This window comes from Leuresthes tenuis, unplaced genomic scaffold (assembly GCF_036924035.1).
Source record: "Leuresthes tenuis unplaced genomic scaffold, fLeuTen1.0.hap1 SCAF_24, whole genome shotgun sequence".
Classification (NCBI taxonomy): domain Eukaryota; kingdom Metazoa; phylum Chordata; class Actinopteri; order Atheriniformes; family Atherinopsidae; genus Leuresthes; species Leuresthes tenuis.
Window position 1 is genome coordinate 20,102,285 of NW_027325378.1, and position 20,705 is coordinate 20,122,989.

General features: G+C 40.0%; 1 protein-coding gene across 1 annotated transcript in view; it reads right to left on the bottom strand.

Moving 5' to 3' along the window:
* The window catches only part of odad2 (outer dynein arm docking complex subunit 2), a 38,986-nt gene extending 18,600 nt beyond the window's left edge, over positions 1-20,386 (bottom strand). Inside the window, exons 1-14 of the mRNA XM_072378456.1 lie at positions 20,147-20,386; positions 19,651-19,808; positions 19,091-19,292; positions 18,830-18,936; positions 18,178-18,314; positions 16,030-16,146; positions 12,162-12,379; positions 11,473-11,601; positions 9,198-9,351; positions 3,491-3,637; positions 2,942-3,151; positions 1,747-1,974; positions 700-810; positions 397-551 (exon numbers count right to left, since the gene is read on the bottom strand). Of these exons, the coding sequence (XP_072234557.1) occupies positions 397-551; positions 700-810; positions 1,747-1,974; positions 2,942-3,151; positions 3,491-3,637; positions 9,198-9,351; positions 11,473-11,601; positions 12,162-12,379; positions 16,030-16,146; positions 18,178-18,314; positions 18,830-18,936; positions 19,091-19,292; positions 19,651-19,808; positions 20,147-20,370 (2,297 nt within the window). The 5' untranslated portion in view covers positions 20,371-20,386. The remainder of the gene's footprint in view (positions 1-396; positions 552-699; positions 811-1,746; positions 1,975-2,941; positions 3,152-3,490; positions 3,638-9,197; positions 9,352-11,472; positions 11,602-12,161; positions 12,380-16,029; positions 16,147-18,177; positions 18,315-18,829; positions 18,937-19,090; positions 19,293-19,650; positions 19,809-20,146) is intronic.
* Positions 20,387-20,705: the final 319 nt, after the last annotated feature.

A 20,705-nucleotide genomic window follows, 5' to 3' on the forward strand; every position in this document is an offset into this window, starting at 1 on the left:
CTGTCCAGAAGAGCAGTTCTAGGAACAGCGAAGATACTGTGGAGAACCCTCAAGCTCCCAGGTCTCTGGTAAAGGACCTGAGCTTGAAGGAAGGGCACCAACCACTAGAGTGTGGAGTTTTTTTTCTATCTATTTTTATGCTGATCACGCTCTATGAAATTCTGTTTTATGTAAACATATATTACCAAGTTTTCCATTTCCACCTCACCACACAAGCCTTTCATTGCTCTGAAAATATGTGTATGTGTCCTCTAAATGTTGGGTCCACACATTGTCACTGCATATCCTGTCTTTATACTTGCATGGTCTTTGTGTGTATGCATCATTTATACATCTGGTGTTTCAGTACGTGTGTGTTAACAAGCAGTGATACTGTCAGACTGTGTCTGTGCATACGTGGTCACATTCTCCAAGCTGATGGAACACTTCCAAATGGCCCCAGTGGCAGCAGCCAGGAGATATTTGTTGTCCGCTTTATCAAGCAGTGAAACCAGCAGCTGCAGGCCTTTGTACTTGCGCACTAGGTCACGGGTTTGTTTATCCTCTGCACACTGTAAAGCAAACAGGAATATTAAGAGATATGTGTTAATTCAGCTGCAACCTGCATCATGAGCTACGGAGGTGAGATCTTAAAGAAGAATTTTAGTCCATATTTTTTTAAAAATCTGTTTTTTGCACACAAAAAAGAAAAGCAAGCACCTTGAAGATTGCACTTGCGCAATGCATTTGTAGCTCATCATTGTTACTGCTTAGGTTTTTGACCAAATCCTTGATCATTCCTTCAGTGTGGATGGCAGTCCTGTAGTTTTCCTGTGGTAACAAAAGAATCAGCATAAACATGGATAATCATTTAATCACTTTACATAGGGCTAATATTCTTTTCATCTTTTAGTCAGCCTCTTTTTAATCTGAACATCTTGCAGCAAATATTTGTACTTTTATTCTAATCATCATTGTCAATCTACATGGACTTCACTGCAGTACACGTGTTATTACTCCACTTATTTGTTTATACCTGACTTTGTGCACTGTTGGATGTGCAGCATCTGACAGTCGAGGGCTGTGTTTTAAATTCACTATTCTCAGCATTCACCAATTACAAGTTCAGTAATAATATCACAAATAGTTTGGAAGCCTGTCTTGGTCCAAAATGCTGCTTAACAGAGGAACTAAAAGCATCCAACACAAAGTTAGAATCATTTTAAATAAACTTTTGAGTGTAGCCTGAGGAAAACCTGGTGTCTATCAGGTATCAGTTTGAAATGAAAATTTGCATATTCACTTGTAGGGGGAAGTTTATATTATTTGAAGGTATTTCAACTCTTATTTCAAATATAAAAAAAAAACTCAGGGGGGGAAATCATCAGATTTCATGGAAATATTTAGCATCTGTGAATCCTCCTTTCTCAGTACCTCTCCAAGCCGTCCAATTTAAAACAAAGACAGTAATATTCATTCTATTGTTTCTTTAATTCTTCAGACACGCACATTTTTGACTAAAAAGACTAAGAAATAAAATAATTCAGTGTTTCTTGGGGATTTTGACAGCATAAGTGGAATTAATTCAATATAAACTCCAGCAGACAATGATATGGAACTGTGCTCATCTATGGTAATAAGGTGTATGCTGCCTAGCACAATAATTAGTTGGATCATTTGGATCTGTTCATTCAATATCTGTATCAAATAATTGTCAAACAGAACCACGTATCCATGTCTTATTGCACAGACTGTGGCTGTCCTCACCTCTGAGGCACATTCCTGCAAGGTGCCCACAACAGGGATAAGCATGTTTTCATGTGGAGACTTGAGCAGGCGTCCCAGCAGAGGGATGCCACCAGCTTTACGAATGGCCTCCTTGTTCTTGGTACTCCTGCTACAGCTCCACAGTGCCAAGGCCCCGCAGCGGGCCACCTCCACATCCAGATTTGCACTTGGGGTTGCTAAATTAGGGACACAGTCCAGCAGCTTTACCTGATCAGACAGGGGACACCAGACTTACATGTGGATAGAAATAAACATAAGAATGCATGCAGGCAAGCAAGGAGGCCGTGTGTATATAAGTAGAAAGCCTCCATAATTACAAGTACAAAAATTCAGTGAACCTGACATAAATTCAAAAACCCTCCAAAGTTTGCTTGCAAGATTGAAGTGAAAATGGATGGCTCCAGATGGGAACAGCAACTTTTTGGCGATGATTAAGAGTGTAATTAAAAATCTATTACCACATGGTCTGCAAGCTTGAAAACACCAGAGATGCAAGGAGTGGAAAACTGTCAGGACAGATGTTGATGTTAGGCCTGGAAAGCCCAGTTTGATGGTTTATGGCCATCATTTAGTGTTCTAATTCATAGTTCCTGGTCAGTGAGACAGAGCAGACAAAGCTATTTTACACTGCACAGTTCAAAGGGGGTCTTGTAGAATAGCGTGAAATTAATCTGCTTCCGTGAGTGACTTGCACATGAGAACATCCGATTTAGGACTGAGGAAAATATACAATCCATGGCGGCTTTAATCACAGGTCCTTCTGTCAACAAACATGGATGCAGGTCAGAGGAAGTAGGAGACATTCTACCTGTTTTACTCAGCACCCATTCAGCCACCTTAAAAAACCGACTGGACACTGTCAGAAGTCTACTGTACAGTACAGTGTGAAAAGAGCAATTTACTACTTATTTTACACTTTAAACAAAAAACAATTAGTAAATGTAAAATATGTCTCCAAAGTGACTGTGGCTGGGAACAAAAAGGTGGTAATAAATCACAAACCCAGCAGAGACAAGCATAGAAAGAAAAATATGATGATGAAAATCTAACATAAGTTTTCATTAATGACGATGCAGAAAGAATATGTTCCAGTCCGTAGATGCTACCCTCCTGTTGTACTGAAATTACAGAGCTAAAAAAGCACAATTAAAATGTGCAGTGGATTTATACTCACTAGTTTTTTGATACCACCGTGTTGCCTGACGGTTCTTCTTGCTCTGCGAAACCTGGCCACATTAGCAATGGTCTCTGCAGCTAAGGCCTTAAGGTCCTTTACTGGTGAATCCAGAATTTTCACTATACTCTGCAGGCCTCCCATGTCTACAATGGTCCTCCGGATTTGTATGTTGTGGCTGATCTTCCTCAGGATTTTTAGTGATCCAATCTATTTGCAAAACATGTGCAACAAAAAATTATAGTAAAAACATACAATTTCTAGATTTGTTTTAAGATTGAAAAATTAAACTGTTACGATGCCAAAATGAGGCCTCTGTTTATGCTGTGAAATATGAAGCCAAACGTTTGCATGTTCACTAACAGTAGACAAAATACTGTGAGAAAACCTGGATAAAAAGCACCTAAACATATTGCTATACTGTGTCTTTAAAGACACATTCACTACCAAACATTTGGGTTTCTGTTACTAAAACACAGGCTGGCATACGTGGTGAGTTCTGTTCATGCCTGCAGGCTGTCCAGGTCCAGCTTTGGCACAGCTACTCACTTTGCATTTGACTTCGTCTGTATCCAGCAAGTTAATGAGGACTTCAAGGCCACCGACGTCCCGGATGGCCAGTTGGCATGTGTCCTGCATCAAATTAAAGTCCATCATGGCGCAAAGAGTGAGCACGGTGGCTGTCTGGTCGCCTCCCTGAAATAACAATGCCAAGCAAGAATAAATAAAACTCAGCAACAAAAGTGACATAATCAGGAGATATTTAGGAAAGGGGGGAGGAAACAAAGGTCTCAACATTCCTGTCCCCGAAATCACTCCTTCCACAATAGCATTCTCACTGGAGTTGTAGTTACCACATCCTTTTACACGTTTAGTTTGGTTGTGGTTAATGGTGATGGAATGAAATTATCTGCTATCAGAGCACAGAAGTGACCCCAAGACAGGAAGCCATTAGACATCCCCCTTAAGAAAACTACTGTTAGCTCTTGAGCCCAAAACTAATCTAATGCTAATGAGTTAGCATTTATAAGACAGAATGCATTGACCGTTGCTAAACAGCATGTCCATATATCATTTTAGATCCCAGCTATTAGCAACTTACTGACTACAACACCACTCAGTCAATAAGTGTTTTAAGGGTGGAAAATCTGCACTTTGATTCAAACTCAAGCCTCTCTGCACACAAGGCAGGAAATTGAACTGATTATGTTTTATTGCCACTTAACTCCAGTGTGTTTGCAGAAAAAAAGTCAAATAGAAACAATAGAGGGATTTAAAATAACGCATGTGTGGTCAAACGTGACACATGCTGTAGTTAGAAAGCTCAATCTTTTTTATTATTTCCCCTAAATTTAGTATCCAAATTGTTTTTGTCTTTTTCCAAAATCCAATATAAATCCACATAATGTCCAAAGTGTAGATTGATGTTGACAGCATTACAGCACTCAAAATACCTCGTGGCCGGTGCTGTGAGAAGCTTAAAGTACTGTTCAGGCAGGCAGAGGTCCTTTTATATATGTATATAGATGTACATATACATATATATATATATGTAAAGACAGGATATGCGGTGAGAATGTGTGAACCCAGCGTTTTCCTCGGAGTATACATGCACATATTTTCAGAGTGTGGTGAGGTGGAAATGGAAAACATATACAAAAACAATATATGTTTGCATAGACAAATTTCATGGAGCATGATCAGTATGAAAATATATACAAACACATACTGTACACATACATACAGTTTGGTATGCTTGTTTCCAGTGAAGAGTAGCTTTAATAGCAAATATGATGTAAATCAGTGCCTAACTAAAGTCTGAACATAAATATGAAGTAATCTGTGCAAAAAGTAAACAGATAGGTGCTGCAGAACTAGGCCTGCTTCGAGTCTTTAATATGTGACACCGACGCGCTCAGTCCAAAATCTTCTGGCAAGTGAACATCCAATACGATTCCTTTTTTGCAGTGGTTAAAATGTGCCATGAAAAGAATCAGATTAAATGGATTCAAGCTTGCCTGGCAAAGCTTTATTAATTGCACATTTAGCAAACAATCTGAGTAGATTGTTTTAACCAAGCAAAAGAATTTAGATTATCCTACTACCCGTCTACATAGAAAATAACCCAAATCATCTGTTTGATGCAAATTGTGGAGGGGGTAACTCCTCGGTATAGACCTGTGCCACAGTTTCAAGGGGTGTTTGATCATATCTTCCTCACAAAGCAGTGCTCAGACACAGCAGGGTAACAGGCACATGTGTTCTCCATATCACAATGCTAGCCTAAATGTGAACCATTTGCCCATTAACAGCAGTGGATCTACTGCTTCCTTTGTCTGCTTCATTTTAACTCTTCAAAGGCTTCGGCAGGCGAGCTTCGTACCTTGTAAAAACAACACAAACGCAATGTTTAAGGGTGATAGCTGGGAGAACAGAAAACAGATCATATGCTTTCAGTTTTGGTAGCTTTGGTCTTGAAGTATTGTCGACATTCTTTAAAACATTGACAACATCTGACAATCTTTTACGGTGTCTGTCTTTGAACATGATAGGTGCAGATGGTCAATGTGGAACAAATTAAAAAAGAAATTCTATTACAGAAAAAGAAATTCAAACTTGGTAAAGGAGTCTAATATCTACGCCAATATTTATTATCTTTGTTCAGAGATGTTTTGCGTGCTGTACTTCACTTAGGTTTTCTTATTACTACTTAAAACAAAGTGCAAATTTGTTTCGATCATAATAGTTGACTTGACGATAGAAATCACAGAGTCAAAAAATTATTAGAATCCTAAATCGACCTTGAACATCTGTGGTAAAATGTGAAGATTCAATAGTTTACAGGAGGAGTAGGGAATAATCCATAAATAACAGATCTTTTTTTTGTGCAGTCATGAGCTCAAACACAATGAATTTACACAACACCAGAACCTTAAGTCCTGTTCGTAGTGTTGCTGAAAAAAGATTTCATATACATTTTAAGGTAAATCACTAAGTAAAAGACTGGAGACTAATTAGTATTAGTATTAATCACTCTGAAAATTGCATCATATTGGGATCATATTCATCACTAAACAATTAAATTTGAGCATCTGAAGCATAAAAATGTATTAACATGGTCCATTCCTCAACTTGATATCAGCTGCATAAAGCATTTTAAAACATTTTTTCTCTTCTTTTACTGCAGGTGTCTCTGCCCGAGCTACTAAATAGCAGAGGCCTCCGTGCTACTGAATGGAGGTCTTATTCTGGTGTGGTTCCCTCAGAGCGGCGGACTGGATTCTACAGACACAGACTGCCCTGCCAGAGTCACTCCAGGGCAACAAATCGCAGCACGTAGTATGTGGGAGTAGGAATGGGGTTAACAGTGCTGTCAGTGATACCCTGTCAACCTTTTTCTTGATGCTGTTTTGCATTTGACTTGGACCACATGCAGAACTGCGAGAATAAATATCCACATAAGCACGACGCTCAGATAGACAGAAATATGTCTGCAATGCTGGACTGGTGTCAGGTGAACTCGGGTGACTGAAAATGCTTTGTAGATCTTAGTGTAAGAAAAGACTGCCGAGTCTTGGCAGAGGTCAAGCTATAGAAGATGCATGTGCACTCAGACTCTGTGCTCTAATAGTAGACTCAGAAGGAAAGCTCCTAATGACAAGAACAAACCAAGTCTCAGACTCTGTTATAGGGAGAGTCCAGCAGGAGTGCACAGAAAGAATGATTATTGGCTGATTCCAGCTTTGTATTTGACATGGGATCTCCTATAACATAAAACTTAATCACCTAATGGGCCTCATTATCATAAAATGAGTACTGTGCATGGTGAGCAAACGTCTAGTTATGTGTTTGAGCTGAGAGTTGCTTATGTCAGTGGAATGACAGGATGTCATTATTCTCGTGAGAAAATTCTCCACATTAGGCATGTTGTAAATGAATTACAATAACTGAAAATAAAATGTTTTGACTGAGTGCTGTAGTTATTCAAAAAGACAGGAAAAATGATTAACTTATTACAGTAGCTACAACTGGCCCTCTGTTGATAAAGTGTACTGATCCTGGACGTTTTACATAGGGAACAGCATTAGTTTTAGCACAGCAATTAGTCGTACTGCTCTCATGAGAGGATAAAAGTGCTGTAGTACCGCTGCTGTCCAGCAGAGGGGGTGCAACCTTAATGGGGATGGAACACAAAACCATGTTTATGTTTCCTAAAATCTTTATCTGTTAACTGGTAACATTTTGGACAAAAATTGCAAGTAAATATTTCTCTGAGAATGTGAAAATGGTTTTGTGTGCAGGAAGGACAACTCAACTGATTTCCACTGGAAAGTTTGGTCTTTATTTAAATTTTTTATCTAATTGTTTATTTAATGGACAAAAATTCTCAAATTCTATTTCTGAGCTCAGTTGCCAAATTTCTTAACATTCTTTTAGTCAGTTTTCAAATGATGCTTTTCCACTTTTGGAAATTACATAATTTCCAAAAGTCCCGTGCTTTAAATGTCGTCATACATGCAGCATACAGCCAATAAATACAGCGGATGTTTATGTTGTGGATGCGAGGTGAATTTTGTAAAACATCTTCCGTGTCAGTATGAAATCTACTGAACACAAACACACTCTTACAAGATACTGACTTCAGTCTAAATTCTGGATTTTGTAAAAGTCCTTGTAACCCTGCAGTCACACAGATATAACAAACACATCGGACCCATAGGCAAATATTCTTACATACACATCATTAAAACACAAAACAGAATCTCAGTGAAAGTGTTCTTTCACTTCTTAGAGTACAAACGCCTGCCTATAGTGCGAAGAAAAAAAGGGGGGAAAAGATCTCCTCCTAAAATAAAACAGATATTTTACTTGGCTCATGTGAAGTTTCAGCATCTGATGGTAATGATATTATAAAATGACTACTGGACTAACCCCATAAATAACTGCGCTGTGTAGTTTCCAGACAGATAGAAAACTGGGACATGTTGGTTATAGCACTGATGCATCTTTTTGAAGCAGCACACACACACAAAACCCAAAGGCACTCACCACAATCCCACTGAAAAGTATAAAACTTACAAAGCAGAGGGGTGTTGTTTTTTTTTTTTCTCTTCTTTTCCTGAATTTGCCTTTCTCGTATCATTTGGATCTTTTTTTTTTTTCCCTTTCTGGAAACAGTAAGCGCCTACTTTTAGAATGGGAATTTCCTTCCATTATTTTCTATTTTGCTAAGCTAAAAATACCCACTCAGAATTGCACTTGACTGCAGTGTTTTCTATAAAAGATTTCTTTGGTTGCGGCACGCACGATTTCGTTGAGCAACAAGCTACAAAAGCCAGGAGCTAATGGGTAATATGGAGAATTCACACACCGTCTCAGAATTATTACTAACGCTACACGCTGAAAGAATAACAACAAAAAAAAAAATCATTTCTTGAAACAGAAACAGTAATTAAAGTATTTTCAGTGTTAAAGACAAAGGGACTGGTCGTAAGGCGCTGCTTTAATATAACCCATCTGAATGATACTCTCCAGATAAATAGGTAATAGGGACCACTGCGGGGGGGCGACTTCATTTCTGAAGTCAAGTAGTCCGAGGCATTCCCAGCCAGTCTGGGTCATTGACATTTCTGTCTTCCTTATTTTTTCTTCCATGTTTTGACACATTAATATTCCCCATATGCCCTGTCAGATCTATGGGAGGCGTGCTTCATTTTCATGCTTCTGTGGATTGGGCAAACAGCATGTACAGCTGCTGCCGTCAGACAGTACTTTCCCCTGTGCCTTGGCTTGCATTTGCAACCAAACAGCTCTGTGTCAGAAAACAAGAATCCACAAGTCCAGCCAAGCACTTCAGTAAGCATCTTCCAACAAAGCGCAGCTTTAAATGGGATAAACCCACTCTTCATTTCATCTGACATCCTGTCTGTCGCTAAGAGTGTCTTGATGTGACTGAGGCATGGCAGCTGGATGTGACGGTGGGATAGGAAAATTTCCTTTGGTGAACCTTCACTGCTGCACATTTGTGACTAAATATAATTTCCATGGACTGCAGTTCTATAAAAGTGTTAGACATTTGACTGCGGACTCAAGTAAGCATCAAAGTTGTTGTACAGATGACAGGAAAAGAGCATGAATTTTAATGCTTCCTGTCAATTGTGGCCTGCCTTTGCCTGCAGTTGTACAGTTCTCACTAATTTGGGATGAGATCCATCTAAAGAAAGAAACAGCAGTGTATAGGGTGACTTTGTAATACCTTGAGGTATTTCACCAGCTTCTGGATTTGCCAGTATTCAGAGGGCAGGTCTGTGTTGCTCTCTGGACGGCGCTCAGGCTGCTCCTCTTCCTCCTCGCTCTCAGTGGAACTTTCGCTGAAAAACTCCACATGTACGGCTCCTGCTGAGGTCTTCCTGAGGATCAAGGAGCAGATAACAGCGCGCTTCTTACTGCAGATAATGATGCGCGTACGTGGGTGTGGGATAGACAATACTGTACACAGGCAGACAAAGAAACCAAACACAATGAATGAAACATTTTCATCTGGAAATTTTAATGGATAAACAGTCTGGTCATCCCACACAAGAAAGCCTATTAATGATTTTGAAATTTAAGTTTCAACTATGAACTTCCGCTGAATCGAAGCAGCAGGAAAACACAGATTGGAAAAATGTCACTGGAGGACTGGAGCTGTCATCATATACAGAACAAAGACTCTTGCAAAGCTATTGATGCAACCAGAAATGCAGATGGCTTTTTAAAGTTGCACGGGCCGGTACTATCGCAAAAAATTGGGCACTGTGGAGCAATGAAATTTGGTACATGTTCAAATGGCTCCGCAGAGAGGCAGTTACCATGTACATACAAATAGCATTTCCAGGGGAGCGTATTATCAGACGGAGTAAGCTGATATGAGTGTTTTCCAGGATGTAAACACTTTTTCCATGATGAACACCAGATAAAACAAAGCTCCCGGACCCACAGTGCCCTGGCAGGTGATAGGTGATGAGTATGATTGAGTAAGTTCAGTCTTTATTGCTTACACTGTCTGTGGATGACTTGCAGCAAAACATGCAATCAGCGAATAGGCGTTTGGATCAACTTTGTTGATTACACTAACAGTTTGTATACATTGGCGGGATCGAGTACAAAAACAGCTGAAAAGCTGTAGCTGCCAAGAGCCAAGAGGGGAAAAACATTTCACATGGGCTCGTGTTCAGTAAAATGCTCGCAAGTTCATGCTAATGTTGGTATCAATGTCAAAATCCCGTGCACAGAACACAAAAAACTTAGCATTGCCAGCAAAATATTTAGTGACTGAGCATTCGATAATTTGAAATTGAATGTGTTATTTCTAAGTTGATTTTATGTGTGATTGAAAACAAAGTGTTTGGATGGTCGATGTAAAAGAAATACACACCCGAATGTAAACTTCAAGGCATCGAAAGTGAGGCTTTCCTTCATCAGTGCGAGGCCATGATCTGGACATTGTTCTGCAGAGATCTGTTGGGAGTTGCTCGACCACTCTAACACGCCAGGCATACTGTGACAGTTCACTGTGTTACTCCGGTTATTTTTGGACTAGATCTGGCATCACTGGTGTTTTAGAAAGTGTCTCTGGAAACATGTTTCTTGAGGTCATCTTTTTATGGGATATTTTGGTATACAAACAAATATCTCCAGCACATGTTGGTATCTGGCAGAGCTCTGCTGGGCAACATCTGCTGGAGGTCCCCCGGTCCAGGTGTAAGCAGTGGGGTGACCGATCTTTCCCAGTGGCAGGTCCAAACTCTTGGACCACTCTGACCTCTGATCTACATCACCTCCACTAATCTACCTCAGTTCAAAGCCAAATTAAAAACATACTTATTTGAACCGGCTTTTCACTGAAGCTGTGGCTCACCTTTCTGTTGTTGTCTTGTGTTATATGTAATCTATTTTAAATCTGTTTCTGGAATTGTGAAGCAATTTGGTCAATCTCTGGTTGTTGTAAGGTGCTGCATAAATAAATGTTGATTGATTGATGTTTGTCACAGTTTAGCCCGTAGCTGACAGCATGCAAAGCTCTTCTACCCTTGTTAGATTCACTGACACAAGAGCTTCAACAGTATCCAGTTATTCGTGGAAACTGCTGCATTGCCTTTCTTTTTCCACTCAGCCGTCTTGTTTGTCAATGCAAGCCTGCACTGCAAAATGGACGGCCGCTGTATCACCAGTTAGTAGTAACATGGTTCTTCCTGTATGTCTTCACTGCTCCAACAGTGGTTTTTTGGCTCATTTGCAACAGCTTTGTGATGGTGACACACATGTGAGTGTTTCTTACTTGTCGATCCACGCTGCATTAGACTCACCACAGGACATAAGTGAGAAAGCTGTGGTGTTCATAGGATCCCGTATAACCTTGTTCACGGCCTGAACATGCTACTGTTTTTGTTTTAATCAGACAATTGATCAAATCATTGCTTCTTACTGAAAATCATTCCAACTCTAAAGCACGAAGGAGCCTTTGCAGACCTGAGAAGGAGCAGACTTACATTTTCTGAGAGGACAGGCATCTTGGTGAAGAAGACACAGTGAATTCTCCTCTTATCTTGCTCTTGGCTCCTGCTCTCAGCCTTTTCTTCTTCTCACCAGAGCTCTGACTGTGCTTCGCCTCGTCCGCTCTACAGTAATGATTTGAAATAATAGACATTATGCCTGCTTCTTTGTTTGAGAACGGTTTATTTTTCTAACATAATCATTATTTAACAATTCAAGAAACGGGTCTTGCCGGACATTTTCTTTAGCAACTGAAACACTTTTATCTTAAGCCAGTTTCTACTCAAATGGGTACACTTATCAAAAGGTACAGCTGCAACAGCTCAGCTCAGTAGATCTAGTTATCAATCAAAGACCATATGTGATAGATAGTTTGGGGATTTTTTTTCTGGTACTTTTCTCTTGGTTCTGTATCTCTAATTGAGCAGAAAGGGTTTCCAAACATGAAATATTTGTTAACTCAGATCAATAGCGTAATCAAGAATGCTTGCACTGAAATGAATAAACCATACAACAATGTCTTTATAATATGTGACTGCAGGCAGACATATTGAAAGGATTTGGTGAAAGCTTGGCATTACTGTCCTTTGACGCTCATTTGCTCTAGAGGAGGAATACCTGTCACACTCAGTGTGCAGCAGGCTGAGGATATTTCAGGACACTTTTAAGATGAATTATCACATACCCACATGTAGACAACAGACCAAGATTCCTCCATCTCAGGCATGGTTCATATTTCTTCTCTACGCCTGCCTTGTTCGACGTATGCTGTTGTTTCGGCTTCTTGAGCACATTCTTTTTCTGTTGCTCGCAAGACTTCTGCAGTTGGCCTTGTTCCTCTCCATCAACCATTTCCACATGCGGAATCCTTTGTGTTGTTAGAGGTTCTTGAGCTACAAAAACCTGCTGGTGAGCAGAGAAAGACGGAGGCCGAAGGGTGAGGAGGAAGATTTCTTTCAATTTGCAAAAGACACAACAAATTTTTGTAGTAAAAATATATCTCATCATCTATTTAATGCTCACTGCTCTGAATTTTCCACCCACCTACTGCACCGATTAGTCCTGCTTCATAAGGCTGGACTCAGACCATACAGCATCAATGTCTAACAAAGTGTTGGTTATGTCACAGAACAGTATTAGTAGCAAATGAGAAACACAAAACTCACATAAAAGCCCTTTCTCGACAACGTGCTGACCAGCATGAGAACCGAGTCTTTACTGAGGCAATGGAATAAAATAACTTTTACAGAGAGGAGCGCTCTCTTTGTTAATTGGTTGAACAATGTCAGAACATTTACTGTTTCTCATTTGCCTAAAACCTTCCAGCTTGGCTCACACTAAGCAACGCCTTTGTGTCACTGTTATTCGGGTATGATTAGTTGTTGGAGATTTTCAAGGTCTTAATACCAAACTTTACAGCCCATATATGAATGCCAGTGAGGCACATATGAATGGCTTGTTGGCAAGAGCTTTTAATCACAGACACCTGCTTCAGCATAAATAGCTCAGACTGTCATTGGCTGTTAGGGGCTCAGCATATTTTAAGGGAGGGAAAAAGAATTTAGATGTATTTCTATGGGTTGTTTTCACTCACCAGCTGGAGGCAAGCATGCCCAATCCCTTTTCCAAAGATTTATTTTTCATTATACACACAGTGACCTGCTGTTGGAAACAAGACAAGTCACCCAACCACAGACTCAAAGTCTGACGTTACTAAGGCTAACCAACTTTGTTTATTTCTATTATATGTGAAGTGGACTAAATCCATTTGAAACACTCCAAATTTTGCAGCATATGACAGTAAATTCATTGTAAACCATTGCTATGTGGAACAGGACTGACACCTGAACACTAAAAACATTCATAATCATCCATCTATTTTCCATACCTGCTTTATCCAATTCAGAGTGGTGGATGGCTGGAGCGTATCCCAGCTGCCATCAGGCATGCAGGGTAAACTCAGGATAGGTCACCCGTCTAATGTAGGGCCCCCTCAAACAAGACAAACTACCCTGCGCACTCTCAAGGTCAATTAACAATCACCAATTAACTGAATGTGCATGTTTTTGGACGTAGAGGCCCGAGTATCTGGAGAGAGCCGAGGCAGGCACAGGGAGAACATGCAAACCCCACACAGAAAGCCCCCTGCTGAAACTGGAACCAGGAACAGTCTGAATAACCTCCACGCCACCATGCAGCCCCACAGTGACACTGTATAGATACATAGTTTTTCTAAGTTTTCTAAGTTTTCAGTGAGCGACTCGAGGCGCACATGCAAATACGCAGATTAAATGTTTTTATCTTCAGCCTTGTCACCTTTCTGGGTTTGGGCTCCTTGCTTTGCAATCAGGGAACTGAGCTAGAACAACAGAAAATAGTGTTTCTGACAGACAACAGTCACTGCTTTCACAAATGAAAACTCGAATGGAGAATGTCCAGAAGAATGAATGGTGTTGCTTAACTTCTCATACAGATGATGTATATTGTATCATTTGATTGCTGTCATCAGCAGTCAATCAAATACATTTCAAAGCAACTGGTTCAAGCACCACATACAAAAAGGATTAGATTAGATGAGGCATTGAAAATATTCCACTTGGATCAACTGAAAGTTAGAGGACAGTGCACACTGCACATATCAAAGGAGTCAAGGAATCCAAGAGAAAAAGTTTCAAACAATGATTTGTGCCTCCACATACTCCTTCACAACTATTTTAATGCAGCTGTCCATCATTTTTAGCTTGTTCAGACTTTAGCCATCATTCTTCCCACAGCACTCCTAAAACATAAAAGCTCAAACGTCTTTTTTTCACTGTGGTTAGGCCTGGATCTATTCAGTTGTTTACTGAAGTCTTCATAAACCACATTTCCATCTGTCAACAACTGCAATATGTTCACTTGGTATGGAGCAGTGAATTGGGATTACACAGAGTCATCATTATTTAGGGTCTCTACTGACAGGTGTAGGGTTAGACTTGTGATTCTTAAATAACAAGAGGAGCATTGCATTATGGGATTGGGGACGTTCCATGTACACTCCTTTTCTGTTCTTGAAAGGGTACTATAAAGGGTCAAGGTCACATTTATTTCTATAGCACATTTAAACAACTGAAAAGCACCAAAGTGCTTTACACAAATAAAAAAAAACATCAAATAAGAATAAAAGTACCATAAAATAAGAACAGTAAAATAAATGCAACAGTATGCAAAACCCATCACACATAAAACAATGCAGGAATCACCAGGAAAGATCAAGTCTGGCTCACAGCAAGACCAAGACGACCAAAAGCCAAGGAGAAAAAATGAGTTTTTAAGGAAGACTTAAATGACTTCAATGACTCCAACGATACAGCACGTCTAATATGAAGTGGCAAGCTATTCCGTAGCTTTGGAGCAGCCACTGGGAACGCTCGGACAAAGCAGTAGAGAGTAAGTCTAGATGCAACCAAGACGTCTACAGCAGCATTAGCAGGACTTTCCACTAAATGCTCAAATCATTTTTAAACATTTCTACTAACTTTAGTTGTTGTCTCAAATGTACACGACTACACGTGCAGAATTGTGTGTCTTAACCATCATGACCCTTTAGAAGCTAAAAGTCTGTCCTGAAAACACAAATCCATGTTAATCTTTGCCTACATTAGTTAACTATGTTGCGTACATAAATTCATAATATTGTATTCTTTGCTCCCGCTTTGACAGAAAGATTTGTATGTTGGATGATTAGAAATTGAATTAAAATGTCACTGCTTGTGATCATATTTACATTTTAGAGAGCTGAGAATCACATGGTTGCAATCAAAGGACTGTGAAAAGATCTTTCACATAAGACGCTAAATGCTCTTCCCTCCGGTAAGAAATGGCAGGTGGGGAGCATTAAGTACATGTCAAGAATCTGATAAACTTGTGATGATGCCACATTTTCCAACATCAGTGTGAGGGAGAAAAGAAAAAAAAGATCATATTTTTTAAATGATAACAGATTTTTGAGAGCAGATGGAATCCATTATTGCAGTGATTTGTTATGTCGTCAAATTACTAAAGCAGGAAGTAGCACTATCAAATAAATCCCACATATTTCAATGTCTAAAAAATGAGCATGTATGTGTATGTGTTTGTGAGTGCGTACTTGTTTTTTTATAATATTCATAAGGTCCACAAAACGAGGAGTTCGTCTAGGCATTTAGCTGTGATGGATAGGGTTAGAGGGCGTGTGTGTGTGTGTGTGTGTGCATGAGAGAAAGAGAGAGAGGAGGTCGTGGGTGACGACTGGGATGTGGCTTCACTGTTTTGATGTTACAACACGTAGGAGGTTGATTCAGAAATTTTCCAACACAGTGACAACCAGACACTAGCTCACTTGCGTGGAACAGCACAGACACTGATTACACAATCCCAACTCTGTTTGCGAATATGAGTCAGACAGTACGACCGATCAAATAAAGGTTTGTTCATGAGACAAAGACGCATTTTAACACCCACATGTTTGTTAGGGAGATAGATTGAAGGTTAAAAAAGAGGGGCCTTAATGTGTTGATGTGATTCCACTGTACCTGTTTGTTTATGTTGTCTGCAAAATGTGGAGATCTGCTCTTCAGAAGTGTCATCAGATCTTTGTAAATATCACTTATTCGTTCATAGCCACTCTCATCTCCCTCCTGTTTCCTGCCCTTTAAAACAGAAAAAGAGCTTCATTAGTTTGAAAAACCACAATCAAAACGTGGCCCACATGTCAGCTGGAACAGTTGAAGCCCAGAGTATCTCCAGGTAGCCTTAGAGGAAGTTTAAAACCGTGTAAACCGCTAAATTAGGTTTAAGACACTGTTGCTCTTTGAGGTTTCATTTTCATCAGTGTCACCAATTCGGTTAGAGGTTGTACTTTTACCTTGCTTCAACTATTTCCAGGTGAAGAAACACAGACAGGAAACCTGAAAGAGTAAAAGGTGCTGCTGCATGCAACATCTCTCTTACAAATGACTGAGAGCACATTTAGACAAATTCCAGACATTTGACAAATATTCACAATCTCTCTATCCCTCTCTCCATTACATGCAATTATGTTCAATCATATACATATACTTGATAGGCTTGAAATATTGCTGTGTTAAGATGTACTTCATTTCCAGAAAATTGGAAGTTTTTTAAGAATGCAAAGGAGAGAGGAGACAAATCTGGGCTGCAGGCAGGCCATTTATGTTGTAAGATGTGTAGAATGAGGAGAGGTGCTGTCTCCTCGCAAAAGACATCACCTTGTTGGTAGCATATGTACCCACGGCACATATGCTGATCACAGATGCTAGCTTTTGCAACAGCCTGGATGGTCTTTCTCACCGTTAGCACACAAAACGTGTCTGTTTTTCCCAAAATCAGGCTGAAACATGGGCTCAGTTGACCACAGAACACGTGACCATCTGAGAAGAACTTGTTCCCAACAAACTCAGCTGTACAGTTATTATATAGCTTCATCATCGTCTTATACAGGTTCAGGTTACATTCATGGATCCAGCGACAGACTCTGTTTAGTGGAAACAGTTTTCTCGAGCCTATGTGCTCATATTGGTTATATAATTATTATACAGTGATGGTCGCAGTTCCTCATGCAGTGCGACCTTGAGGACTCAAAGGTCACATCCAACACTGAGATTTTCTTTAGACTTCCTGAATGTTTCACAGTTTTATTCTTGGTAAATGTTGAAAGTTGGAAAGCTTAATCCTTTGGTAAAGGATTAAGCCAATTCTGACACCCTCACCTGTCCCCAATGAATCTGATGATTGACAAATCAGTTAATATGCAGTTTTATGCATTTTGCAGATGCAGGGGGGAGGTCAGGATTTGAACTCCGGTCACCCAATCTTACCACTCCACTATCCAGTCGCTACTCTATGACAGTTTGTCTTTCTTCGCCTCTCTGATAACGTTTTTACTTGTGCTGCTGGCATCAGATTCTACAGTTGTTGAAATGTTCTAATTACAAAGAAGTTGGTCAGTGAAGATACTGAAAATCCTTTCCTTCAGAGCTGTGTCTGTTAAATAAGTTTAAAACCGATGAAATCCACGCACTCTAAGTTTTCACCCAACTGGATTATGGTGGCATGCTCTCAAAGAATGCACCTCCCCGGTGTATCTGGGGACTCTCATGTAGCGTAGCACTGTGCTCTGAGGCCTTTTTACGGGTCATGGTTATCTTGTAACATACTTCAATTTGTTTAAACATGCTGCTCCATCCATCTGGAGCAACGCACAAAAGGACTTCAAAATGTCAAAACCGATTACTCCCTGAGTCAGTTTGAAACTGTCTCTCTTGTTCAGTGCATGAACTTTTAAATCTACATTCATGTTCTCATCTTATTGTGATTATCCTAGAATCTCTTTATGTACGTCATCTGTATCTTGTCTGTATTCTTATGTACTGTGTGAATGTTCTTTATTGTTTTAGGTTTTTCTGCTGTCTTTGCCGGGCTTCTCTCTCTCGCGCTCTCAGAAAAGGCAAAGTAAATAAATACTTACAAAAAATGTCGAGGTTAAAGAAGGAAAAAACAAAAAATATCTTAAACCAAACAGCTTCAAAATCATCCCATCACTGCAACTCAGTAACTGATTCATTGGAATCTATTAAAAAAGATCTGAAACAAGACAATAGCATAATTCGAATTACATGGTAACTAATGTAGTCTACTGTGTTTTCTGTTGCCAGCCTCACCTCATTAAGAAAAACTCCAGCTGTGCTGCAGGTGATATGGAGGGTTTCAGTGTCACATGGCTCGATCACAAGGTAACAAATCTCACCGAGCACCTGTCTCCATGGAGGGGCGCGACAGCCATTTGGAAATTCAAAATCTAAAAATAAAAAAGGGAAAAACAATCCAGCATCAAACTTTCTAACATGAAGTTCAGAAGAAAATGAAGTCAAAGGAAAATTAGGATTAATCAATGTCTGGTGATGAAATAGCACTCCAAAGAGACACTAGTCCAGGGTTGGAACATGCTTTCACTTCTAATATGAATCATACACGAGGAAACTGAGCCACGTAAAGTGGGTTTGGGGAGTATTTTCATAGGAGGTATCAATTCACCTGGAGAAAAGGAGGACACAGACTGCATTCATCACAAGGCTTGTGCATGCCACTTCATGCTTTGTCTGGACATGATAAATACACCACAGAGAGGCAAAAAGCACGTGCAGACTAATGATTTGGTAAACTGGAATCTGACAGATATAATGACTTCCATGACGGTTTAGGTGGCAAAGAGTTTTTATGCTCTGGACTATCCAGCGTTAGATCCAGTATTACTGTTAACAGCAACTGCTTTCCCTGCAACCCAATGAGATGTGATGTGAAGATAATTCAAACCTGATGTGTATCGAAGTGACTTCAACACGTTCTTTTCCCCTCCACTGCACAACTGTTTCAGCATCTCCACTTCATTCTTCACTGTGGTGGCATCAAGCCTGACTTGTCTATTGCAAAGATGGAAAAGAAAAGGATCAATTTATCGTCTATCTAAATCAGACACGACCACATCAACCACAGGTCTGTATGGATGTGTCTGAAGAAGAAAGCAGGATTGATCTGAATGCGAAGACATTTGTGAGATATGAGTGAGGTACTCACTCTGATATTTCTCCAAGAAGCTGGTTGAGGATCTGTTTGTCTATGTTTTGGAGCACTACGTACAGCTTGACTTTGACGTCCAAGGCTGAGCCTTCTTCTTTCACTTCATCTTTAAGGCTTAGAACATCAAGACAGACCTCTTCTCTGTCCGACTTAGTGGCAAAGCTTGAACCAAGAATCCCAGCCATGGGGTTTCTATTTTCTGAACAACAGAAGAGACTTGCTGTACTGATTTAGTTTGAACTCCCAATACAGCTGGCGTCACCTGTACTTCGATCACACGTGCACTTCTTCTCAAACTAGCATTCCATCTCTGGAAAATGGAAATAAATTGTGACCACATTCTTTACATAGTCATGTCTCAGGCAAATATTGTGTATATTACCACAACTGTTTTTGGCAATGCCTCTACAGTAAATATCTATCTGTACAGAATCGCCGGTGGCAGCATAACTGGATGTTTGTAGAGCGTAGCAAGGAAGGACAAACAAATTAAGGCAGTGGGTTCTGGTGGTTGGACTGCTTAGGATGCAAAACGATCCAAATCTCATCATGGTTACCTTCGAGACATGTTCGAACCTCTCCCAGCTTCTTCTCATCTGCCAGATGAAGTAGTTTGGACAGCTGGCCGAAGCTGCGTACATAAACATTAGGAGGGGAGAGCTGCAACAGTGGCTGCCCCTCACTGTCTTTTTCATGGGACTGTACAGCGGAGTCACTGAAGGGAAATAAAAACATATCATAACAGTTATTTGTTTCATATGAGAGTACAAATTCCAAAACAATGAAAGCAACTGGAGCCTGTATTTTTGTTTTTGTACTTTTCTGCGTCCCAGCTATGGGATACATGGCCAATCACACACTGAAGGTAGACCAAAAGTTCTGATTAAGCAAAATGGAATGTTCTCAATCTTACAAAAACTGAAAAACAAATTAATTTTAGCTTTCTGCTTGGAGAGCCAAGGTAAAACACATTTGGAAACTTCCGTGACAGCATAATATCTCGTAACAGTGACAGTGCTGTCGGCCAGCTGCATGCCGCATGATTAAACCAACCTGACATCATAGTCTGTTTGGAAATCAGAAGCCACCAAAGCAGTGCTCCATTGGAGTGGCTCCTCAAACACATGCTCTGCTTCCTGTGGGTGTTGGGCAGTGAACTGCTCCACAAAGCACAGGATTTTCTTCAACAAGAACTCATTCATTGGCGTCGGCTCCAGTTTACCAGAACCAGAGCTGGCGGCGGTCCACTGGGCCGCCCTGGTCAGTGACACCCCCATAACACAGCGCGGGATGTTCTAAAACTTGAAAACAGCATTAAACAGCATTAAACAGCAAGCAGCTTCAATTCAACATTAAACATATCATGATAACATTGCCTAGTTGCAGCTTCTTAAGGACACATGAGGACTTTCAACAGAGCAATTTTAAAATGCTAAAAATATGAATTTGTATTACGTTTGTTCATACATTAACAATGTTATGTATACATGAGCATTACCTTCACAATTATTCCTTTTCAAAAGCATGCCAGACATTTTTATACAATTTCTAAGTAAAATCAAGTGTGTATAAACAATTTATTGGCATTTCTTTAGATTTTTTTATGCATAAT